General features: G+C 43.4%; 1 protein-coding gene across 3 annotated transcripts in view; it reads right to left on the bottom strand.

The window, feature by feature from the left end:
* The window catches only part of DENND4C (DENN domain containing 4C), a 102,136-nt gene that overhangs the window by 35,663 nt on the left and 46,831 nt on the right, over positions 1 to 19,642 (bottom strand). For all 3 annotated transcript variants that reach the window (XM_054987136.1, XM_054987138.1, XM_054987137.1), the window contains 8 exons: positions 14,448 to 14,548; positions 13,161 to 13,379; positions 8,521 to 8,666; positions 7,720 to 7,755; positions 6,481 to 6,611; positions 4,598 to 4,730; positions 4,162 to 4,368; positions 1,103 to 1,231 (listed from right to left, as the gene is read on the bottom strand). In XM_054987136.1, the coding sequence (XP_054843111.1) occupies positions 1,103 to 1,231; positions 4,162 to 4,368; positions 4,598 to 4,730; positions 6,481 to 6,611; positions 7,720 to 7,755; positions 8,521 to 8,666; positions 13,161 to 13,379; positions 14,448 to 14,548 (1,102 nt within the window). The remainder of the gene's footprint in view (positions 1 to 1,102; positions 1,232 to 4,161; positions 4,369 to 4,597; positions 4,731 to 6,480; positions 6,612 to 7,719; positions 7,756 to 8,520; positions 8,667 to 13,160; positions 13,380 to 14,447; positions 14,549 to 19,642) is intronic.

The following is a 19,642-nucleotide window of genomic DNA, read 5'->3' as shown; positions in this document are numbered from 1 at the left end:
GATTAAAGGCAAAATCTACCCAAGAGAAAGAAAGGGCCGTAACAGGCAGGTTTCAACTTGATGGTCTCTTCCATTAAGAGTGGTACAGGTTATATAGCACCTAGATTGACTTTTTCGTATTGCCCCTTCTGCAGTCAACTTGATGTTTATCGAATGATAATGTTACAGTGAGGAAGTCCCTCATTCACCAACTCATTTCAAGGCCAATACTTCCACTGATCGTTCTACCTTCTAATTTACTCACTCACTTCCAACCAATAAAAATATTCCAAGACATTTTGTTGCCCAAGGCAGAAAATCCCCATGGCACCCCATTAGGTTTGCCATCTGTCTAGAGAGAAAAAATGATCCAGTTCTTTCAGTAGAGGCTTAATGGGATGTTACTGATCTTTGTACCATGAAAAACTTCAGCAAATGATTTCCACACATTAAGCCTGTCTTTTAAAAACAGGACATTTTCCCCAGGCCTTTTCGCAACCCTGTACCCCATCAGCATTTTGACAATTTAACTGTACCCCGAAATTATGCCCTTTGAACTACCACATCCCTCATGCATGAGAGAGCTTGGACAGACAGGATCTAATCCTCATCAGTATGGGTCTGATAGCCACTTGAGTTAAACAGGGGAGAGAGAGTTCCAAAACCTACTCTGCTCCCTCTGCGGCCACACTGATATTTGGATCCTGACACTGTCCAGAGAGAAAGGAAATTTTTAATCAGCTACTGAGGCACTTCCCATTTGGCTGGGAAGCTGATTCTGTTGATTCAGTATGCAGCTGATTCGGAGACATCTGGGATTCACGGCAAGTCACTCTGATGGACAAGAGAGACCAAACTAAGTATAGAGTGTGGACAGGTAGTCAGAAAGCCAGCTGGTTAATGACATTACCCAAGATAGGCTCTAATATGGGTCGATCTGGACCCAGTAAACAAAGCAATGAAGAGTGGGAGACCAGACTATTGTCCTTGGCCAGCCACATAGAGATCCAGGCAAGGGAACTCTTGAATAGAGGGGTAATTTGGGCATTTTCAGTGTCATTCTGCAATGCAATGTGCACAACTGAGACTTGCTTATTTGACTTCTTTTGCATGATTCGCTTACCTTGTTGTAGTAACCATAGGTGATTGCATTTGGCTGTATGCCAGCGTTTTTCATTTCAAAAAGGACTCTTACAGCCAGAACAGGATGGCCCCAAAGTCCACAGAGCTGCATCACAACTCTATAGCAAACCTAATAAAGATTGAAAAGTTTGTGTAATCGTTTTCTAGATGCATTATGGAGCAGTTTAAGTTGTGTAAAACAATGGATGCAAAAGAACATAAAAGATAAAGTCTTCTCAATATATGCAACCAGTAGATGGTGCACAAGCTAAGCTGGTAAAACACACAAGAATAAAGCAAAAGCCTCTTCAAGAAATTTCAGGATCTGTTGAGCTGAACAGAGTCATCATTTGTTCAAACTTGAACAAATTTAGTTTTAAAAACTCACTGTAAGAGATGTTTAGTCTAATTCTGTAAGATGCTGTACTGAAAATAAGGAGGGAGGGCATGGTGCAGGGCCAGCGTGGTTGAGCCTGACTGGAGACATGCTATGCCATGCAGTATACCTCTGGCAATGCACTATCAAATAATGTGCCTCACTACCTAAAATCAACAAAAGCTGAAGCATCTCTAACATCCTATGATAGGTTAAGACAAAAGGCATTGGAGTATAGACCCACAGGTTTCCAGTCCTGTCACTGGTGAGTGTATTCTCACCCAATTCAGCTATGGTGCTATATTAACTATGGGAGATCAATTTACATGAAACAAAGAAACACCATTTTGCATATAACAAAAATAATGGCCAATTTCAGCTCAAGTCAATTTTGAAAGGAGGAAGAAAAATAAGAAAACCAAGCTCTTCAGGCTTGTTACAATGAACACGTAATGTTTGGAAACGCAATATTCACTGTGAATAGTGAAAATTCCAAATGAATGTTGAACACTCAGGAACTGCAAGATGTATCAGCGGGATTTTAGTCCAGTGGCACTTTAGATACAAACCAGAGTGACCAACACCATCATGGGACGGCACCTCCGTACCTCTGCCCCCAACTTCCGCCAATAGGCTGGCAACCATAGATATAAACACACGCATGTCCATTTACAAATAATCTTAAATAACTGTTCCAAGCCCTAGTTTCAAAAGCATGCTCTAGCTAATGGGACTTCTATGGCCTCGTTTCAAGTTTGGGCAGATTAGATCGGTAAAACTGACACAACAACAATATTATTTAATTACTTCCCAACTTGTCTAACTTGATGCTCTGAACCACTCCCAGATCTATGTTAATTAATTCAATGACTGCATTTTCAGAAAAACTTCCTCTAATTTTTCTATTTAAAATAAGTCGAGGCAAGATTTAACTAGGAAAGAAACTCTCAGTATGAAAGGAAGCTAGTTTAATGATGTACTGTAGCTAAGCTTATTAAATTACCCATGTCCAACTAAGCAGCAGAGATAGGATTTTTTTAAAAAAGTTTTTTAAAGGTTTACAGGTTTCCCTGAAACAATTTCTGTTTTCTGAATCAAGGAGATGACATTTTTATTAACGTTTTTAATTTCTTTTGGAACCTTTAGGTATTTATCTGGTTATCTATGTGTACTTATAGATGAAAAATGAGGAGACAAACTGGGTAAAGGAATTTTTTATTTCATAACAGGTGCTGGCCAAAATCCTGAGAACCTGGTAAAAGCGCAACATATTCCTGGATAGGTGCCCAAGAGCGTAATTAGCTAGGAGTCGGACAACCAGAGGAGGCTTGAACTAGTTTGAATTTGTGACTGTAACTAGGGAACGCATCATAGTTCCCCTATTTTCAAATCAAACTCAGACACCCCACGACTGAATGAGAGCTATTGTGCTCAAGAGCGTGATAATGAACTCTAGAGTACTTGGAATCAATATTTCTGAAAACTGGTAGAATCCACAATGGTTCAGCCACATAATCCACCCTGAGTCTCAGTGAAAAAGATGAACAATAAAATAAGGTAAATAAAATTCTCTAAATTTTCCTCCTCAGTGTTGCTGACAATGTGGAAGAACAAGATAGCAAGATATTGGCTACCCAATTTAACTGCAGTCGGATTTTTTTTTAAAAGTGCACGAACCAGCATTGCGCTAGGCTCCCACACAAGCTTGGCTGTTGTCTCCCTCCGGTCTTGCACAGACAGTGATGAAAGAAAAATCATTCTGGTTATCAGTAACATATGAATACAGGCAGACTTAACAGGCATAACAAGAGTTAGTTCCCCACCTACTCATCCACCCCCAGCTGAACTCTTAACTAGTATTTAATTTGGGTTTAGAATCTCTGTTTGTGGTGGAGGGGCTAACTCCAGTTAAATCATGCATTTGTACATCACGGGTTATCATAATTAGTCATTTGCCACCATTCCTTGATCATGCTTTATATGAGAAGGGGCACAGGAGCTCAGCCTAGGCCAAATTGTGTGCATTTTTATTTAAGCTGTGGATGTCTGGCTGCAGCCTGCCAATCATACAAACGACTTCTGGATTTCTTATTTAACTAACCAACTTATTCTGAGGAGAGAGAGAAACCTTATGAATGTATTCCAAAGCACAGGAAGTTTGCTGGAAATTAAGTCATTCTTGGTGGAGAGGAGTAACTGACTCTACAATATCTACAGATTTATATGCATTTGCATCTCATTTCATATAGCACTCTGGACTCCCTTATTCTGAACGAGTTTGTGACTGTGGACAAGGAAAGTTAGAGACCTTGGATCATATAATAGTTTTTTGCCCTAAGTGGAGTAAGGAAAGAGAGAGATTTATTATTCCTATTATGTTAAAAGAAAAGCTTCCCTTCCTTCCTTGGGCAATCTCAGTGTTATTGTCTGATAACTTTCCTGACAATCAAACCTCTGCTATAGTGGCTTCCTTTTTAGCCACGGTGATAAAGAAATAAAGAAACAAAATCTTCATGAGCTTAGATAGTTTAAAGTGATAATGACGAGTTATGTCTGTGTGAATTGGGTATGTTCAAGTGTACAGTTCATATTTTGTTGGTGTTTGTATGGCTTATGGCTTCGGCCGGAAAAGCAATAAACATATTATTAAATATTCATATAGCATAGCAACTTTCTTTACTCACCTCATCCAATGGTTCCACATCTGTTTTCCTCATTTTGATAAGAACATCATATGCTTGTTGCAGAGCTCTGACTTTGGGGTGCAAAACTCTAACATATGCTGGCAGACAAATGAACCATAAGCTGTAGCAATGACTGAAGAGGCACTTGGCCCACTGCGGAGGGCTTGTGTAATATCTCTTGGCTATTTTATGTGCTGCTTTTATCTCCTGAGAGGTAAGATAACAATTAACAACAACAATAAACAGGCACTTAACATACCCCATCTTTTTTTTGCAATGCAGAAGACATAGCGTGCTGCTTTCTATGCATGTTATTTTCAGGCCTTTGCCCTTAGAATATTCAATTGTCAGATGGCAAATGCTTTCTCTAGCATGTCACTTATAGCCCCATATATTATATAGTCATATAAGATTTTTAAAAACACAAGGAACTAACCTGTTTTGTCCTTTTTGCCATGAGCGCTGGGCTGTTTGAAATAGTACCTCCAGCTGGGTGCCTGTTGAATGAACGCTTGAGTTCTTGTGGCCTGTCAAAGAACTTAAAATCTAGTCTAGGGAAGTTTTTATAGCTGGAAAAAAAAAGGTAAATGCTTGGGAACCAATCTTCATTGTAGCAGCGCAAACAAAGGACAAGCTACTCTATTTATAAACAAAAGCCTATTTCTAAGAGGCAAGAACATGACTGTACTATATAAAATGCAACCTCCAGAAAAAAATGTTATTAGAATGCATGCAGTTGTCATTAGATAGCCACAAAAAGCTATAATTGGACCTGTCTAGGGATCACCCCAGACCTGGAGTGATGCCCGCCCTCCATCCTGGAAACAATGGGGCCGTGACAACCACCTCTGTTACCTCCAGCCCCCCCCCCCCCGAAGAGTCTCACTCACTGGGCAACAACCCTGTTGGGCTGGAAGGCCCTACCATGCAGCTATGATACCACCAACACAGAAGCCAGCTGCAGCAGGCAAGCCAGCAGCATTCCTGGATGTTAGGGAGCCTTGTGCTGGCCGATGACCTCACTGACCAGTGCCTTTGCAAGCTGCGCCTGGAGGTAGCCCCACGTGGCTTAGAAATGAGCCCAGAGCCTTGGCACGGCTCAGCTAGAACTGCAACTACCTGGCAGCTCCCAGGGCAGCACCAAGGAAGGATGGAGCCGGCAGGAGACACCAGCAGGAGGAAGAGACCGAGGGCAGGTCACTGAAACCAAGGGGATCCAACCAAGTGGCAGCACAAGTTCAAGGGTGGGTCAGCCAGGATACAGGTGGCTGCTGGGCCAGGTAATAATGTTCCAACCCCTTCACTTATAATAGGCCATGCCCTGGGGGCTCAGGCCAATTGGAGGAGGGATGACAAAGAGGGCTATAAAAGGGGCTCCAAAAAGCCTGGGAGGATGCAAAACTGCCAGGCCACAGGAGTAGGGGCCTAGGTTCTTGGAAAGCAGCCACTATAGGATACCAGGGTGACATAACCCCCCTCCAAGTGATCTTCCTGTCTGAGGCCTGGGGATACCGAATGCACTGAGACACCAAGGCAGTGACTCAGCAGCTGCCCCCACCAAGGAGGTGTCTCACAGGACCTAATAACTTAGGCTTGTGTGTGTGATATACGCGCTCGCACACACACTCACTCAAATATCTCTTGGTCAATTTATGACTATTTTTATTTCCCATAAGGTAACAAAAATTATTAGCCATCATCAGCTAATGTTCTATATCATATGCAATTAAGATGCTATGGATTGACTGCATGCTGTACCATATTTGAGAACAGTAAATTAGATCACCCTTCTGCATAACATACAAATACCTTGTATTTGTTTAAGAAGCAACTGGATGTTGCTGGAATGAAAGCCCCAAAGATGTGGAATCAAAAGCCACCACAGACAAGTCAAAAGCATGTATATGCCTAGCGAAATTTCTGAATCATTCCCTTTGAACAGCAGATCCTTCAGGAAATAACACAAAATATAACTTTCTTCAGGTCTAAATTTGCTTTGCTATGTGGCTTGTGTGTGTGTGTGGGGGGGGGTGCTGTTTGATAAATAGAGAGCGAAAGTGTCTTTGGGCACACAGAACTAGCTGCACAGTCCTCAAGATCAAGATCATAATATTTTGCACAATTGCTTACATCGAGAATGCTGAGTTAGCTCAGTATTACCATACGGGTTTATCTTTCTTCCACGTAAATGAAAAGTCCAAGTCACTTCTTTTCAAAATTTCAAAGTATGCTTTAAAAAATTCTGGAACGCACAACATGTCTCCATAACTCAATCGTACCCATCCGTAAATTGGTTCTCTTTGTTATTTAGCTAAATACCTGTACATTAGTGTCCTCTCCTGTCCATCATCAGGGGGAGGCTCTGGAGGCATTATGAACACTGTATGTTCACTCTTTTGTGACTCATCAAGCTCAATCAACCGTGTGTCCTCTGTGGAATCAGTATCAACCTGCAAATACACAATAATCCAATTTTAAATCAAGGAGTTTTCCACATGTACACTTGCATCGGATTTTCTGGGTGTTCGATCCACTTTGGGCCTCTGTAATTCTGCACCTGGGGGGGTGGGGGGATGAATCAAAGTGGAGTCCGTTTATTTTTTCTGCACTAGACTCATCAGTTTCATCAGCCCATAGGCTGAGGGAACTTACAAGTTTTTTTTTAAGGTTACAACACTGCTGTTTAATTTTTTTTAAGAACTGCCAAAAAGCGAATGGACTAAAAAATACAGGAAGCACAGAGAGACGCTTTAAACATCAACTGGGATTCAAGGCTGTCGAGTTTGTGTGTTAGTCATACTGCAGCCTCCCCCCCCCCACCCCCACCCAGTCAGTTGCAAGGGGGCTTTTTTGCTTTGTTTTTAAGGCATTGTTGCAACATTACTGTTTTTAAAAATAAAAACAATTCAGGAAAAAAACTGTTCAATTAATCCGGGGAAAAAGGGGAGGGCAAACGCCAGGGCTTACACCAAAGAAAGCATTCGGCACTTTAAAAAGCCCCAGTTTGACTTCTCTGGGAAAAAATAATCAGGGTATATAATCAGGGAGAAAAGTCATAGAAAAGCCAGGGAAAGAGCAATTCTGCAGCAGATGCAGCCTTTTTCTAAGCGTAACACGAAGAAGTCTGGGAAGCACTTCGGAGACTGGACTGGAGTATTTTGACTGTGTGTGCAGAACTCTGGCGAGAAACTGAGGCAGCACAGGGCCAGAACCGACGAAAAAGCCCTGGGTGGGTGCAAAAGACCCAAGAAGCCTGTAAACTCTGCAACTGCACAGGAACTTCCTGTGCTCTAAAGTTTTGTGCCTCAACACCACAACGTGAAGATACAGGAAGCAATACCAAAGAAAAATTGTAGCGCATGGCTTTAAGACGCATCGTTCAGGTATCCTGTCTCCATTGCCAAAAAAGTTTACTAAATCAGCACAGTGTCGCCTTGCAAGGATCTGGAGCACTGAGTCAGCATGTCAAAGATCCCAACGCATCTTCTTGAATGAGCATGCATGCTTAATTACCAGAAAAGTCGTAAAAAAAACTCCAACAATACGCAAAGTAAATACCTTATCTCCTTTTTCTGATCCTTTCTCAGGAAAAAGCTAGGGAAAGGGGTTAAAAATAGAATTAGAGGTGTTTATATAAATGACTGACCACAATGTACTTTTTATTACACACCCCAAACATCCCCCTGCTCCTTGCCTAGCGAACAGCCTGCCTCTCCTTCACACACAAGCTTCTACATGCACAGCTACTGGATTGAAAATCCAAGGTAAACCCAAAGAGCTGGTGTGGTGCAGTGGTTAGAATGCCACATTTGAACCTAGTTTCTAAACCCCATGATCCATGAAGCTCACCTTGGGCCATGCATAGTCTCTCAGACTGACACACCTCACAGGTGTGCTGTGAGGATAAAATGGAGGTAAGAATCATGTCAGCCACTCTGAGCTTCTTGGGGGAAGAGTGGGATAAAAAATGTACTAGATTGGATAAGGGATAACTGTGGAATCACCAGGTTCAGACATTATAGCCTTCTAGGCATAGTAAAGGAGAATATGGGATACACCATCCAAGCAACCCAAAAGTATACCAAAAGTTCCACATGAGAATCTAGCAGGTATCCTCCTCTATTAGGAACCACAGTTATTGCACTAAAATTTAGCAATGCACTACATGGAAGTAGAAGGGCTCGCTGAGAAATCCTATCAACAAAGCAAGCAATTAATCTGCTATAAGAAGTACAAGGTCATCTCTCTCAACATCAAAATAAGGATAGATTCATGAAGCATCTAACAAGGACAAAAAAAGCCACAAATCCACAAGAGTCAAACACTACTGCATTTGTTGAAACAAAAGCATTTTTTTACCTTTTCCACACAGTCATCAAAAAAAGCCAAGCCAGTATCCTTGTCACTCACAAAACTGCACTCTTCAATGAAGCGGCTAAATATCTGTGTTCTAGTTAAAACCGTGTAGAACTTTGTGTAGGCACGATCTCTACTTTTTAAAAACCCTAGTTAAAAAGAACACAAGACAATTGCTTAAAAAGTATTGGCATAAGACAAAAGATTCCCGATTATTTCATTTGTCTATTTAACTTTTTACTGTAATCCTTGGCATTCCTCCAAGAGCTTAGAAAAGCAAGTTCTCTCCTTTGTAGGTTTATTTATACTAAAAAGACTGTACATAGATGGTTTTCATGCTATTTCTCTTGTTGATAGTATCCCATCTGTTGGCCCTTTCAAGAACACAGTGGAATAATATGTTTTGAAACTGAAAAAAGTTATAACAACGTTTTGTCTGTGTAAACTCTGGTGATAAAAGAACTCCCCAAACCATTCCGAGCATTGTACTTTAATTGAGAACATTTCAATTCAAATCTTTTAAGGGACTACACAACCAGAAAGGATGTAAGTTTTTGAATGAGACATGCCACAAGTCTCATTCACTTGAAAAGGAGCTTCTGCAGAAGAAATTCTAGGTTAATTATACCTTTTGACTTCTCCCTTTTCTTCTGAACGTCCAGCTTTTGTTATCAAGCCGATGGGGCTTTGTACCACAAGGCACATGGTTATGTTCTACACATACCCTTCCCCTAACGCCCCAATAAATGATTTCTACCATTTCCCAAGTTTTTTCTTGAACTGTATAATTTCTATGGCAACACTGACAGAATGCCTACATTATGTACAAAATTAAATGCTACTGAATAGGGCATCTTGCTTGTTGTGTTAAGCCATGATAACAATACAACAGCACTACAAAGCATTTTTAGGCAAGCAAGGAACGAGAACTATCACATAACTCCAACTCTTATGTGAGCCTTCGCCCCAAGCTGATGTGCTAGAATGCAGTGCAAGAGAAATTCACCAATATTTCCAAGTCCAAGTTTAGTGACTATGTCAAGCCTGTTGGGTATAAAACCTCCTGTCATTTTTGTATCGGAGAAGCGGAACTATTGTACGTTCTATACATTTCCAATAAATATCACTCTCTTCAGTAATTTGACCTACTATTCTGGGCAATACTGTAAAAATTCTGAACTCCCACCCTCCCCTCCTATGCCTCCATTTACCTTACATGCTGGAACAGCACATCTCCCTTCACTTCCCAAAGTACCTTTGGCTGCATCCAGGGACTAATGTCTCAACTGTCATTTTACATTCTGTACGATTCCCTGTGAATAAGCAACACCTGATCACACCTCATTCACAGGAAGTAATCTAAGATATTAAGGGTCACTTGCTTCAGTCCTAATTAATCTCACAGGAGTCCTTCTCTGAAGAGAAAAACAGGGTTACACTTACCTGTAACTGTTGTTCATCTAGGTCTTTGTGCAGGCACACATTGGGACTGTGCTTGCACAGGCCTGCCGCTCGGAATAGGACTTTTCTCAGCTTACAGGCTATTAAGAGGGGGCAACCTCCCCCGCAACTGCTCTGAGATGGATCTTCCCATCGAAATGGCCACATGATTGGGGAGGTTTCCCCCTTTCTTCCCCAGTTCTCCTGTGCCACCGCAACTCCCTTAGTAATGCCAGAGAGTTTACAGTGGGATAGGTGCAGGGGTAATGTGTGCCTGTACAAAGACCTAGATGAACAACAGTTACAGGTAAGTGCAATCCTGTTTTCATCTATGGTCTTTAGTGCAGTCCCACACTGGGAGAATAGCAAGCTACTCACCCAAAGGTGGGAGGAAACTCTCAAGTGAAGAAGGACTATAGGACTGCCTGTCCTACTGCAGCTTCCCTCCTGGAGCTGACGTCCACAGCATAATGCTTCACAAAGGTCTCGTCTGACGACCATGTAGCAGCATAGCAGATATCAGAAATTGGAATTCCTTGCAGGAAAGAAGCCAATGCCACCTGAGACTTTGTTGAACAAAGGGGCAAGGGATGTTGGCCATCTTATCTCAGTGTTTAATTGCTGATACCACCCATCTAGAAATTGTCCGTGGGGATGCAGCCTTGCCCTTGTTAGGACCTGAGTAGCAGACAAAGAATGTTGACTCCTTACAAAAAGATTGGGTCCTGTCCTTGTAAAAGAGAACCACCCTCCTGACATCCAGCACATGTAATGTCCACTCCTGTGGAGTGATAGGGTCAGGAAAAAATACAGGGAGAGTTATAACTTGTGATATATGAAACCTAGAAACCACCTTTGGCAAGAATTGCAGGCTAGTACACATCACTGCCCTATCCGGGTAGATCTGAAGGAGGGTCTATACTAAGTGCTCTGAGTTCTCTGACCCTCCTAGCCGAGGTAACTGCCAGCAAAAAAGCCACCTTTGCAGAAAGGAGAGATAAAGGGCAAGTTGCCAAGGATTTGAAAGGTTTCAACAACACTTTTGCCAAAACTAATGATAGGGGCCATTGTGGGACCAAGGGGGCCACTGGAGGGTAAAGGTTGCATAAACCCTTCAAGAACAACTTTGACAAATAGTATGAGAAAACTGTTTCCCCATCAATGCCAATATAGTTGCCAAATGAATTTTCATTGACAAGGAAGCTAGCCCTGAGGCCTGTAGGGACACCAAGTAGTCAAATATATCCAATAAAGGGCACATATCTGGATTGACCTTCCTGGCATTTGGCCTCTGAACAAATCTATTCCACTTATATGCGTATGACTTTCTGGTAGTTGGTCTGCGAGCATTAAGTAGAACCTTTGCCACCTCCTCTGAAAACTGCAAGCCATCTACCCTAGGAGACAAGCTGTTAGGAAAGCCACTGTATCTGGTATGTCTGAGTAAATGTATTTCAAGATGCTATTTCTAGGTTTCTGTTGCACCATCAAGACATCGATGTTCAGTGATTTTGCCATGCGGAGCATCTGCTCCGAGCAGAGTTTGAAATCAATATTAGGGGAGCTCCATTCCGAGTCTCCTACGTTCTCCACTGGGGACGGATCCAAGGTCCCCATCTGACTACGCTCCAATCTTCCATCTCTGGTTCTGACCCTGAATCTGACCTTGGTTCCAAGGTGATGGTGTGCAAGCACGGATACCAACTTGGATTCGAGCGCTAAGAAGGCTTCACCAGGCTCTGAGGATGACGGTGTATAAGGGAAAGGCTGATACAAGTCCCAGTCGTGCAGATACAAGTCCCATTCGTAAGGGTAACCTGCAGCTGGGTACGGTGGGCACCACAGTGGACACTGATGTGTCTGTTCTGCCCGATCTATGGGAGGGTACGTCTGTATCTGTAGATCCGATTTCATCCTGACCTCCTCTCCAGATGAGGGGGACTGTGAGCTCGACCTCCCAGAGGGTGACTGCTCTCTCTACCCATGGTTCTGGTACCAGCTCTCAAACAGACTTGGCACGGTTCCGCGACTTGTGCCAAGGTTTCTCCAAGTGTTTGGTCTTATCTTTTAGTTTCTTTGGTGATGGAGCTGAAGCATTCTCATTTCTAATTGGCACTCTAGCTGCACCTTCTGCTCCTTGGGAGCTGTCCTCTATTAATGCGACACTAGCAACCGAATGAACTTATGTCAAAGTCTCTTGAGACTGGGAATGCTTCCACTGTCAACCTCGAGGGTGAGCAGTCTGGTCTGACGGTATCTCTGGTTTCAGATCCGAGGTCGATGCAATTCGTGTGCTGGCTCTGATACGGCTCGCGCTGTACACTCTACTGGGGCAGATAGCTTTGCTGCTGGGCTACTGGTGCTGGACATGGCCTTCTCCCAAAGCGTTGCCTTCAATTGGGAGGCTCAGTCTCCTCTTGCCTTGGGGGTGAAGAGACAACAATGTTTGCCTTCCCCCTATATGACCTTCCCCCAGGCACGCTAGGCACAAAGAGTGCCCATCTGTTTTAGCAATCTAGTGCTACATTGGGCACACTTCTTAAAAAGTGATTTGTCCACCATCTTCTAAGTCCTCAGGGATCGGGTTAAACAACAACAACAATGAGCACAAAGGGAAAATCGCAACTCACTGATCCCAGTCTCCGTGTTCCATTCTTCCTCTCTTTTCTTTTTAACAATGAAAAAGAACTCGGGGGGAAAAATACTAATCAATAACACTAACTATAAACTAACTATCTATTAACTATCTACAAGCTAAGAAGCAAGCCAAGCCGAATAGCTAAAGAGCAAGCTTTGGAGACATCTGTCCTTCACAGCAGCAAAAAATGAACTGGGGTAGAAAGGGGGCGACCTCCCCGATCCCATGGCCATTTCAGTGGGAAGATCCAGCTCAGAGTAGTTGCGGGGCAGGTCGCCCCCCCTTAATAGCCTGTAAGATGAGAAAAGTCCTATTCCGAGGAGCAGGCCAGCGCAAGCACAATCCCAGGGTGGGACTACATTAAAGACTGTAGATGAACAAGAACCTGCTAGGTATCCACCACTTGCATTGCTTTTCTTTCCTATATCCAACTCGGGAGGAAGCTTAAAGCTAGTGACTGGATGCATCTCTCAGCACGAACTATAAGCCACAGACAGAGATTGTCCTTAATGAATACTATTAGAACTTCAATACAACCCAAATCAATGATCTCTTCAAGACTCACCTTGAAGATCAAACAGGGAATCTGCAGCAGTAGCTTTATTTGAAGGTGCCTGTGTGATTGGTTTAAGAAACGTTCTGTACCCTTTTAAGATAGATGCCATGAAACGCAAAAAAGCTTCTTGAATCTCCATTTCAAATTGGGTCATCTTTTTCTGCCAGGAGAAATCTGCCTCTATAGGTGTCATCTCAACTGCAGAGCCTTCTTGTGTCTTTCTGTGCACTGCGGTAAAGAGAAGTGAATTAAACCAATTGCTTTAAACCAACGCTGCTATTTGAAGGAATCTACAAGAAAGGTTTTCAAATGTGCTCAACTTTCAGGGAAAGCTCCAGTACATAAACATTACAGAGAGAACACTTCACACAAATAGAGAATTATTTCAACAGTTACATATCCAAAAAGGCATTTGGGTCTCAGAACTTAGCTCATTATGAATTTCAATTTTACTAACAGCCTCCAGTCTTACCCCTGACATTCAGCTATTATTATTATTAACAAGATTTTTACCCAGCCTTTCTGCCCCAATACGACCACCACAGCAGCTTACAAATTAAAAATAGAGATTAAAATCATCTAAAACGATTAAAACCAGTACACAAATACAATTTAAAAACAGAGTTTAGAATAAATACAAAAGATAGAAACAACAGTTAAAAGACTGGGGAGGAAGGCGGAATCACTGAGGGAATGCCAAGTGAAACAAATAAGTCTTTACCACAGGTGGAAAACGGCAACAGAAGGGGACATGCAAATCTCCCTGGGGAGAGACTAACAGAGTTTTGGTGCCACAGCTGAGAAGGCCTTCTCCCAGGTGGCCATCTGCCTAATCTCAAGAAGGCAGAGGCACAGCAAGCAGGGCCACCCCAAGATGACCGCTGTGGTCAGGCAGGTTCATAAGGAAGTAGGCAGTCCTTCTGGTATGTTGGTCCCAAACCATATACGGCTTGTCTCACACTCACTATAAACAGAAATACTCTACTTAATCAATGTGGGTATCAGAGTTACAACTTGGCATTATTGTGCCCCTCTCCTAATCACACCGTAAAAGAAAATTTTTAAATCACCATCCTGACACTTCCTGTCATCCTGATGGGAAAGTGTGATAAAGCAGAGAACCTGCAACCGTAAGTTCTAACGAAAACTGCTGCTTTACATTAAGCAAAATTCAGCACAGACTTCTCAAACTAAGGGGGAAACAAATAGGTCAACTTCAAAAAGTCTCCCCCATATTAATTTTGCATATTAATCTTTTGCATAGATCGGTTTTCCCGCTGCTTTCCTTTATTTTACCTAATGCCAGCTGTGGATGCAGTTTCTTTAAGGTACTAAGTAGGTTTTTGCATGGCTTCTTGGGAAGTTGTTTCCAGTTCATGCTCTTCTTATCATCTGATCTAAATTATTGAAAGAAGCATACACAAAAATCAAAAGGGAGCTAATGTTTAATGCTAGAAAACCTATCAGTGCATTTTAGGTTTTAATACTTGTAGTAAAGCTTGCTTCTTTCCCTCCTTTCACCCCACATCCAATACACCTGTGGAAAAAGATATTAAACATTAAATGAAATTATCTTAATTGAATCGGGATCCAGTCCCAGAATAACTCACAACAGCTTTGCTTAGGTTTCGTCTAGGCATTATTCCAGCAGCAAGTAACTTGACTCATATTTCAATTTATGAGTTCCTACATTTTAGTTTTATTTTCTTCAGTGAGAAGTAGTTTACTCAGACACTGTTACACATCATAAGACATACCGCTTTATAGGCTTTAGTAAAATTCAAAGATCCAGTAAAGATAAAATGCAAAAAATATTTATACATAAGAACATAAAATCAAACAACTGATTTAGATGCTATATTTTTTTTCAGGTACAAAGTTACCCAAAGCAACCCAATTCAGAATGCTTCGGTATTCCCCGAAGCTTCGGAATACCGAAGCAAAGCTTTCTGAAGCATTTGGAAATGCTTCAGAAAGCTTCGGGGCTTGTTTAAAGGGCCCCGCCGCTGCTTGCAAGCAGCGGTGGGGCCCTTTAAACATTAACCTCCCATCTCCCCTGCCACCTACCTTGCAGTGGCTCCAGGCTGGCTCCTCTGCCGCCGTCATGCTGCCGCCCGAGCCTGCAGGGTGGTGGGGAAGGCCGGAGCCGCCTCCTTCGGCCCTTCCTGCCCCTCAAATGGCCATGGCGTGCCAGTGCTGCGGCAGCCATTTGAGGGGCAGGAAGGGCCGGAGGAGGCGGAGAAAGCCCTTCCTGCCCCTCAAATGGCTGCGGCGGCGCTGCACGCTAAAACCATTTGAGGGGCAGGAGGGGCCAGAGGCGGCGGCTCTGGCCTTCCCCACCACCCCTCAGGCTTGGGTGGCAGCACGGCGGCAGAGGAGCCGGCTGGCTCCAGGCCACGCAGCCTTGTGCTGCTGCCGCCACCGCCACCCAGCTGATAACCCAGGTAAGTGGGTGGAGGTTGGAGGGGTTTCCCCAGGGGGGGTGGAGGGGTTGCCCCAGGGAGGGTGGGTGGTGGTGGTGGGGAGTTCCCCCCCTCGCTTCAGTATGCTCCGAATCTTCACAGAGCATATCAAAGCGATTCCCGAACCCCGAATTTGGGGGTATTCCGAATCAGTTTCACCTGTGCACAGCCCTAGTTTTTACCATGCCTTCAAAAACACTGACAAATATACTATGAGAACTGATGTATATATAAAGGTCCAATGCAGTACTGCAAGGTAACTTGTTACAGTGCTCATTTGCATGCTGTTCCTTACAGGAATTGTTCTATGTACTTTGTCTTCTTCCACCATGTACATGTACAATACACTGCTACCCACACATGACATCACAAGTTATAATCACCATTTTTGGAAAGTTGTGTGGAACAAATCCAAACTGTTTCAAAATAGCATGTGCCACTGATGAAGAAGACAATTATTCACACAAAGCTTGTAGCTTTGTATTAAAATATGAGTACAGCTCCTCTGTCTGCAATACTGAAGCTGGGACTGAAAGATGGGATGTATGCTTAGAAGTTCAGAATCACATACTCAACTACAGGGAGGGCAACTAAATTAGTGCTTGTTTCTCAAGATAAAGTAAACAGATTGAGGCAAAGTACAATCCTAGTAACTAAGGAAGGGATCCCCTTTCTCCTGCGCAGGGGCTGTCAGTTTCACAGACCCTGCCCTGGGTTCAGCCAATGGGCTGAAACTGGCGCAGGGTCTCTGAAACTCCAAACCCAGCTACGGAACGGCTGGAAAAATTCATTTGTTCCATAAACACACGTTCCCACGGAACGCATGTTTCGGTACAAACGAACCAGCCATTCTGTACGGAATTTTGTTCCATGGTTCATTTCGTGCCCATCTCTACTCCTCACCCTTTCCAATGAAAGTAGGATGTTAGATCTTATGATACCCTTGCACTAGGGGAACCCTTCATAAGTAGAAGTGCATCTTCATACCCAGTCCAGGAGTGAATGTAGTATACGTTTCTGCCAAAGCACTGAAGGTGTTTAAAAATTTTGCAAATCTTGGTAATTGCCAATCCATTTTGTTTCAGGATGTTAATATACCTGTTTTGCCACAGTTAAAAGGAGATATTGGTATGCTTTCAAAAACACAAAACAAAACCAATGGACAGCATTATATGGTTTTCAATAACCCTTCCTACTAGACTGCACCTACTACCGTTTATAGGTTGCATGAATATCACAAATCTTCTAAAGCATCATCTCAAGATAATTTAACTAATGTAACAACTTTCAAATGGTAGTATATGCGATGTTTCTTATTTCGTAGGCACAGAAATAGAAACAGAGCCTGTATTCCAACATAAAAAAAATTATTTATAACAACTCTCTTTCATTATTTGTAAGGAATCAATCATAACTTGTGATGAACCTGCATTCAAATCTCAAAAGTAATAGGGTTTTAATTTTTTAAAAACTCTGTAATTAATCTGTTAAGCACAGATGCAATTTGTTGCCCTGCATGTGCCCCTCACTTCTTTCTCCTCCATTGGTACTTGATGCAAAACTTCTGAGTTTGATTAAACTCTCATTATCCATGATGTCCAAATATAGTCACATAAACTGGGATCCAAACAAAATTTAGAATCCAAGCTGCTGTGGTTCATGAAGAGGCATGCATCTGGCCATCCTTTGTGAATTGGAGCTTGATCAAATCAGGAAATAAAGGACATGCACAAGCTCAGCAACAAGCTTCGTTTGTGCCTGACAGGAGTTTAATTGCAGCTAGTGACAGCTGAGTGCATCCTGATTTGCCAAGCAAGTTGGGGGCTGGGTGGATAATGTATTACGGCCAGTATAAGAATTACATCCCTCTAAACCAGAGATATATTCAGGGAACCGTAACACTAACTTGAAAGCAACATTAACTCTATAAATAATAAAGAAAGAGAAGGATAAAGATTGGCCTGCCATCCAAATCAGATCTTCATACTAACAGATTCTCATTGTCATTTCTCCTAATTGACTCTGGAGGCAGATAATGAAGAGAAAGCCTTGTGAAAGAAAGCTATTCAACATTTTTCTGGTAGTCAGTAATGCTTCTATCGCTACACTATAATATCACCACTAGCAATACACACAGAAAGCCCTCTTATCTGTAAGTATTGTGTGACAGTGCTTTGTTCTTCTGAGAATGCCATCATCCCCCTTCCTTAGGGCAAGGACTTCTTCGCAATCAGGACTTTACACACAGTGGAAATTCAAAAGCAATGGGCTTACATTAATAGAGAGGCCATATTATTGAGATACTCTGGCACACCATACCCTGGCACGTACACTGGCACACCTATGCCGTCCTCCTAAACATAGCAAGAGGTACACCATTTGTATTTCCACCCCAAGACATTCAATTCACACAAACTACAGTATCAAGCACAAAATTCGCATATAAAACAAAGGTACCTTGTTCATGGGTCTCCAGTTTTTCTGTAGGTAACTCTATGGTACCCAGAGGGGGCAGTTTTGGCTTTCAGAAATACATTGTCACTATTCGACTGTAACAGTGAAGCAAGTAGGTAATTTAAGGCTCACATGTGAGATGCAGTCCATTAACAAGGATTTTTGCCATCCCATCATATGTCAGATTTTCTTTTCTAGATACCCATCAAGTAGAACTCTACTTATCTTTTCAAGACTTGCCACAATAACACTGGACTTTATGTAATGTAAAATGGATACATCTTACTTCGGGGGGAGCATAATTATTTACTCAAAAGGAAGATAATCCCCTCTCAAAGATTATACACAAAATGGTTGTTTAAAAAAATTATTAATGCACATGCCTGTAGCTTACATGTGAATTTAAGATGACTTCCTATTTTTCTTGATTGCACTCCTGGGGAGAAAAGCTACTCTTCCTTTCCAAAAAAAAGGATAATGCTGAGTAAAAGTCAGAACAGGGAGGAAGCCTAATGATGTTCTACCCCTGCAGTTAACGATCCTATTCCATTTATCGACAACAGCATGGCCTCCTCACAGCCTTGGGCTGGTACAATTACTGTGGCCAAGAGGAAACAGGGGAAGGGAGCAAAAGACCCTGGGCAATTGTGCCCAGCACTGGCTCAGCAAGAGGGCTCTTGTTCCCTGCAGCCCACCTTCATTTGATCACCTATATGTGAACTAACTATACATCAGGGGGGCAGAGCCCACAGACCTGACTGTCAGGCTCCAAGGTAGCTGGAGGCAGGCTGGGCAGCACCCCTTCCATCTGCTGCTCATCTGGCAGCATCCTCCATGATCCCAGCAAAGACTGGAGGGGGAGCTAAGCTTTCTGGCTCCTATTGGAGGTATTGGCTGGGGACATAGTACAGGGTATACAGGTATGGGCTCCCTGCATGGTCCTAAAAGAGGTGTCCTCTTAAGGGACTGGGGGTAAGGAGCATTACAGCCACCTTTGGGGTTGGCATGTTGATCATGCCCCCAAGAGGCTGGTGGTAGGCAGGAACAGCAATTTTCACCACATCCAACCCTAGGACTTTCCTTGATTACTTCCATCAGATAGGTGGGGGGAGTGCTGCTGTCAACAGTTGATCTGTCAGCTGTATCCACTGTCTCACTGATCACCCCCAACAGGCTGGGGAGGGGGGGCCTGGTGTCAGCTCCACCCATTGTCCTCAGCCTATGGGGTTGTGGTCTGGTTTTCTCCTAGTCCAGTATGTCTTTGTCCAGGGTCGGCAGGCCTATTGAGGCCAGGTAGGCAGTGGCCGCAGGCGCGGGGTGCCGGAGGGAGCGCCGGAGGAGGCGCGGCAGGCAGGAGCGCGCGCCACAAAGCACCAGCCTCCTATCCCTCCCACCCCGCGCCGCTGCCGCCGCCAGCACAAGCCCCCGGCCAGGCGCAGCCACCGCGGGCCGGCATCTGCGGTGGTGCAGGCAACCGAGTGGGAGAGCTCGGAGGCCGCCCGCCACAGCAATCAGGCCAGCGGCGGCGCGTGCGCTCCCATGATGACGTCACATGTGACGTCATCATGCAGGCCG

The sequence above is a fragment of the Eublepharis macularius genome, chromosome 8 (genome assembly GCF_028583425.1).
Source record: "Eublepharis macularius isolate TG4126 chromosome 8, MPM_Emac_v1.0, whole genome shotgun sequence".
Lineage (NCBI taxonomy): Eukaryota > Metazoa > Chordata > Lepidosauria > Squamata > Eublepharidae > Eublepharis > Eublepharis macularius.
The sequence above is the reverse complement of the archived record's forward strand: the minus strand, read 5'-3'. Positions and strand labels throughout refer to the sequence as shown.